General features: G+C 45.9%; 1 protein-coding gene across 1 annotated transcript; it reads right to left on the bottom strand.

Annotated features, from left to right (window-relative positions):
• Positions 1-1,979: 1,979 nt before the first annotated feature.
• B0H18DRAFT_956715 (uncharacterized protein) lies at positions 1,980-4,476 on the bottom strand (the record flags this gene model as incomplete). The annotated part of the gene is made up of 4 exons (XM_048042485.1): positions 1,980-2,015; positions 2,428-2,864; positions 3,231-4,323; positions 4,378-4,476. The coding sequence occupies 4 exons, from the start codon at positions 4,474-4,476 to the stop codon at positions 1,980-1,982; spliced, it is 1,665 nt and encodes a 554-aa protein (XP_047890614.1).
• Between the last annotated feature and the right edge of the window lie 1,816 nt (positions 4,477-6,292).

Below are 6,292 nucleotides of genomic sequence, written 5' to 3'. Positions count from 1 at the left end.
TGTGACTCTGAGTCATTGTGTGCTGCTGTTGTGGATCTGTGTCTTACTCAGTTGATTTCCGAGTTAATACCAATATTACTGAGATACTACCGAGCAATAGTACCGGTTTGTATTGATAGTAACAAACAGTGAATAACTCGGAAATGTTGGAAGGGGGTTTTGGAGTATGGAGAGCCTCAACTAGAACTCAAGGAAAAAGGGAGCAGTAGTTATGACTACAGATCACAATAACAACAATCAAGTAGGGAATTTCCACCAGTGCTGTTGTACAAGTACACAGTACCAGCCCTTAATTGGAGAGAACCTCTGATCTCAATAAAGATGTCCTTCAATTGAGGGGATGGTGCTTGCACTGCTACAATACAGTTATGGTTGTATTGCTTAGTGCACACCGTAGACAGTCCACCTCATTGAACTCTAAGTTGCTAACACTTTACAGAGCTCGACTTAGGCCTTTGGAAATTGCTCTGAGGCACACTGCAGCCAACAATTACTGGTTTGTACTGATAGTAACAAAGAGCAAATCACTTGTAAATGTTGCAAAGAAGTAAGGAGAGCCTCTAAGCTCAACTAGAACTCAAGCAAGGGGAATCTGGGGGTTGACTACAGTAACCACTACTCAGTAGGGACTTGCTGTCAGTGCTGTTGTACAAGTATTAGTCCTTGATAAGAGAGAAATTCTGATACAGAACAATGTCTTTCAATAAATTGTTAACAGTACTTCACCAAGTACAAACTAATCAACAGTGGAGGATGAAACAATTATACAGAGTATACCAGCACGGAATGCTGAGAAAAGGCCTTTACAGAATTGATGTGTTATACAAGGAATACAACCAAAGACTGCAGTTTGCTCTCACCATAAGCAAACACTAGTTACCAGACACTGACCAATACAAAGCCATACTAAGGTATGTTACTGGATTGGAGCTCAGCCCCTGAGTCAATAGTAATGGGCCATGTATAATGTGAAGCAATGTATCACCATGGTAAGTGCCATCAAGACTGATAGAGTCATGGGCAGCATTGATCACTGATGAATTGAAGGTACATAAGAGTACAGGAGCAAGGCAGATGAGAGAAACATTTGGACTTGCTCATAGGGATGCTCCTGTGCATTTCCCACGTGCACAGCCTTTTGGCTACATAAAATACTTCATAGAATCATAGAAAATAGTAGAAGACTCAGGAAACCACTTTCCAAGGCCATTCAGGATGCACAATTACAATCCCTGAGGTACTAAGGTATTGTTCTTATGATGGACCACCATGAAATGCCTTAGTGATTCCTCCGGAATGGCAGTTTGTTCCCACAGTGCACGTGACATTCAGCCACCCAGATAAGTAGAGATAAGTAACTGTTAGTATGAGTTACTTATCTGAGTCTGAAATTTCAGACTCCCAGACGACACGACTTGGACCAACAGATACAAACAAATGCAGTGGTTAAGTGCTCAGTTATGGATATGAGGCCATGAAACACCTTAGCAGTTCCCCAATAAGGAAACTGGTAAACATACCATGTGACTGGCAGCTGGGTGGCTCAATGCTGCAAGCACTTACACACTGTAGTGCCTATATAGTCTCAGCAAGTAACAAATCATAGTATACATAATATGCTCCCGTTATAGTCCTTCATTCACAGAGTATACAGCAATTTTACTCAGTATAGACAGTCACTGGTTAACTCAGAAAATGCAAAACAAAAATGCACATATGCCTCTGCAGATTCAATGTTCTTCCCCAGCAAATCTCTGATGTAGCCAATGGTACAATACTAGAATTGGCCTTCATGAGAAGGAGCATCAGCAGCCTTAGTGCTTCACAGTAGTATATCCAGAGTTGGACCCAGTACATATACAATGCATGTAAGATAGTCCTCAGCCAAACCCAGGCCTTGTGACAGTCCGTGATGTGCACGTGAAGTAACACTACCTGAAAGGGAAACTCATGAAGGCAATGGGTCTGCGAGCTGTACACTACTTGCCTGTGGTACAAATTGACGCATCGTACACCTATAAACAGTACAGTGAGTGATGGTGAGCCCGTAGCAAGCTATCGAAGGGCTGCTTTATCAAGATCATCAAAATTTGACTCGGAAATGACGCAATGTCCCCTGTACTTCTTCCCTGCATATGCAGCTTGCTGCCTGTTCAAGCCCTTTTGGTACACATCCATGAAGTGGAATGAGCGTGTGGCGAACCTGTCAGATGTGTCAATAAGTAAGTCCTTCAATCTCCCTCGGCGAGGAAAATATACACACCGTCAAATCGACTTGAGTGGAACAGACTCCAAGGCCGTCTGGACATTGTGCTCGAGGTCGGCCTCATTTGTGGACGAGGGGTAGTTGCGGTATTTCCGCTTTGCATAACCCCAGCATTGCTCAATAGGATTCAGCTCCGGGTGGAACTTCGGCAGGAACAACACAGGACAGCCCTGTGCAGAGCATGCCTCCTCGACAAGAGATTGAACATCTGCAAAGTCCCTCTCCGAGAACAACATGCGCCGGCAGCAGCAATTGGTACGTCCTTTTGGACAATTGAACTTTGGGCATTCTGTTCGTAAGCCCATGATCTCTGTGCGCTGCTTCGGGTAGCGTTCAATCAAGAGCTGTGCCATGCCCTTGAACTTCCCCGCTAGCTCGGGATGCTCGGGGAAGGTGTCAGGATAATACAGGTGCTGCATTGACCCATCCGCAAACTTTGCATCACCCATTTTGATGTGATGCTTCAGAGGCTTGCCATCCGTGCCATGTACGAGCTTCCCGTCACCATCCTTAACCTTGATATCAACACCGAATCGCTGGGCACACGGCTGTGACGGACTCGGTCCCTTCGGCATCTTGCGGGCAGATAGAGCATTGTCTGCCCACTTCAGGTGAGTCGATGCATTGTCAAGGATGAAGAGATGCTCATCCTCTGGATAGAGCTTCTGGACGAGATCCATTGCTTTCTCCAACTGGGAGATGATCTCTTTGCTCGTGAAGTAACCATCCTGGTCCTTCCCCGCTTTCCAGTACACCCTTGCTGACTCGTTGCTGTCAGGCGATCGCAGCCAGCCACCATCTGCGGATATGAAATTGGCAACCATGAATGATGTGCCTTCTCCCTTCGGTTGCGGGACAGCCTTCTCGTCTTTGTGTACCCAATAGACACGCCAACGATTGTTTGCATAGAATGTGCTTTTGTCGTGGAACCAGATGATCAAGCGGTGCTTCCTTGGACGTGGACCTGAGTAAGGAATTGGGTCGCCATTTGCGTCGTACGTCTGGAGGCGATCCTCGATGTCAGCGAGTGCCGGGAGGAACACATTTTGTCGGTATGTGACCACATCCTCTCGCTTGTGCCCGTCGATATACTGCCCCCGTGGACCTACACTCCAGCAGTAATCCATCTTGTGCATCCAACGTTGTGCGGTGGTGAGGGAGGGTGCATAGCCATCAAGTTCATATTTCTCCTGGACCTCGGGGGTCTGGAAGAACTGGATGATGTCTGCTGCCTTGCACTGTTTTCCAGTCCCCTGCAAGTGGAGATGAATCTCGCTGACCAGCTCATCATCTGTTAGGATGGATTCATTCCACATCCCATACAGGTTGTGTGGCAGGTCATTCCGATCTGCGATGTAGGCCTGGCACCACCGTCTGACAGACTCGGCAGTGCCAGATCCACCATCAAGGGCTCGGACAGCCTCAATTGATGCCTTCTTCCAACTCATTGGCTCAATCGGATCTGTGTAATTTTGCAATGTTGCGCGCATCATCTGCAGGTGTTTGTCTCCACTGAAGTGCTTGAAGCCCTTCCCCGACTTCCGTCGCGGCCGGAGAAGGTTGCAGATATCCTGCCAAGCAGCCTCAGCTTTGGCAGTGCTTGGTGCAGAAACGAATTTCCCATGAGTCTCCGCATTGCTTTGCGAGCCCTCCGAGCTTGATCCCGGTTGACAGATGTCGTCCACATCGGGAACATCTTCAATTGTGACTTGGCGACTTGGAGTTGGACTCGCTGTTGGGCGACCGTGGTATGGCAGTTCCGAGTCGGCAGGTGATCTAGAGCTCGATGGCTCAGCATTCGAGTCGACATCCATGTGAGTATTGGAGTCTTTCTCAGGGTTGGTAGGTGTAGGTGTTTGTTGACGGGTCTGTTGCCATGTAGGCCTCGTTATCTCGTCCAGTAGTGAAGCCAAGCTTGCTGCGAGGTCATGGAGTCGTTCTCGCGCCCTTCCAAATGTTGTATAGACTCGGTGTGTCATGGGTGTGGTATTGGGATCCTGCAGAACAGGCTCTCCATAAGTCGGAGGTGTCTCTGGGCGACTCGGAGGACTGGTACTCTGCAACAATACATCAATTTTTTCGTGCCTCATATGATTTGCACCTGCACATACAGCATCCCTGCAAGGACTGGATTGTTTCTGCCGTTTTCTGGGGACCCAATCCCCCAGATTGGCTATGGCCTGACAGATTTTCCGTTTTCTTATGGGCATTTTGAGTCTTTTCGCTGAGTGGCTCTGTACGGCGCCTGTGCGCTGCCTTGTTTTGGAGGGTGCTGACTAATAGAGGCACTGGTCACATTTAGTCGTGTTTCGCTCTCTCAGTCACAACAGAGGCGAAAAAAAGCTTCTGGCGCGAACTTCACTGCAATAAATGCTTTGAACCAGATTTGGGCCAACAAACTTGTTATATTTCTATTGTATCTACAGTTTAGAGACATCCAGGTGTTCTCGCCGGCCAAATTGGGTGTAAGGTGCCAGAGGTGTTACAGGTGCCACCACATGTTATGGACGGGGTTTGGCTGAGGCCTATCTTATGCTGTTTGCTGACTTGCCTTACATAAATCAGTGTACTTGAACTGGTGCAATGATGCACTCTAAATATTACACCATTTTGTATAGCATTTACTGGGCCAATAAAGCCTTGCCCAGTGTTAAATTCCCAATTGGGAATGGTACCTACCATAGGTAGTAATCTTGATTATGTGATAGCTCTTCTTTCATTGGCCCTCTCATACATTCCATAGCCTTCATAGCTCCCTAGGTTGGGCATGAAGTGCAAAATAGAGCTTGAACATGTACATTATTACCTCCAAAAGCATTGATGTGACTGTTGTTTACAAACCACATACTCTATGACATGGGGCCATGTGACACTGAGAAAGTGGTCAAAGATATGCAAGGTGTTCATTCTGAGGTCAAATCACCTCCTTGTAGGTTCAGAAAAATTCCCAAACTCCGCAGAAAATTCATGGAGCACCAATGAGTTACATATGGGTGGTCATAGTGCTCTGGCAGTGTTGTGCCACACATTAGATCAAGTCTAGGCTGGTTACAAGAATTATGCAGACCGCATGCTGCTATGAAAGGAAAAAAAACTTTGATGTTGTTCACAAAATTCTCATGTCCAGGTTCTTGCTCTTCATTGGATAGTCATCACCATGCCTGTGCCAGATCCCTGAGGTCATCAGTTGGCAGTTTTAGCTGTAACATAACCTGGAAAATCTACACATGCCCTCATTTGTTGGCAATGTCTACTCAATATAAATCCTGAGCTACAAACATCTATGCCCACTGAACTGATTTATGTATAGAAACATATATTTGTGTTGCCAGTAACATGCTATGAAGGAATCACAGACTAAGAGAGGAGGAGAATCAGGTCCATGGATGAGCATCCCAGGAAGGTTGCTAAGCCTTGTGACTTATTTCATGGCTCTAGTATTGCTGATACCTACTATCACACACACCCCATGGGCAATAGATTGCCTCACTACCCATTGAGGTTTATTTGCTCTGCCATGCTTTCACATAGTACACTTATTATGCAGCCCTTCCTTCAGGAAATCTACCCAAAAGTTATATTCACACAATGATCATATACCAAAGATTCAGGCCGGCTCTCAATAAGTGAGTAATGTATTTGTGGCATCATACTTGCCAATGTATCCAGTGGGATATGTTGATCCAGGTAACAACACATAGAACACATAGTGAGTCTAGACTACTTATTCTACTATTAAAATTTTAGGTTTAACAATTGTTGTGTTTAAATCCAGTCATAAGTCCATGCATATAATGGCTATCAAGCAGCCTAGATATCAGTTGCATAGAAGTCATACTTGCAATCGATCCCAGCAAAACAGTAAAGTCTTGCACAGGTCACACTTTTATTTCTCCAAATATGAGCCAAGGTTGATGCAGAGCTCATATGAGTGCACCAGCCTCACATCAATTCCAGGTTGACTTACAAACTCTGACATAGGGAAGTGCTGACATACTAAGTTGAGAATGTTGAATGAAGGCAATT

Source organism: Fomitopsis serialis (assembly GCF_022376445.1).
Source record: "Fomitopsis serialis strain Sig1Antser10 chromosome Unknown B0H18scaffold_62, whole genome shotgun sequence".
Lineage (NCBI taxonomy): Eukaryota > Fungi > Basidiomycota > Agaricomycetes > Polyporales > Fomitopsidaceae > Fomitopsis > Fomitopsis serialis.
This window is presented reverse-complemented; position numbering and strand designations above follow the sequence as displayed.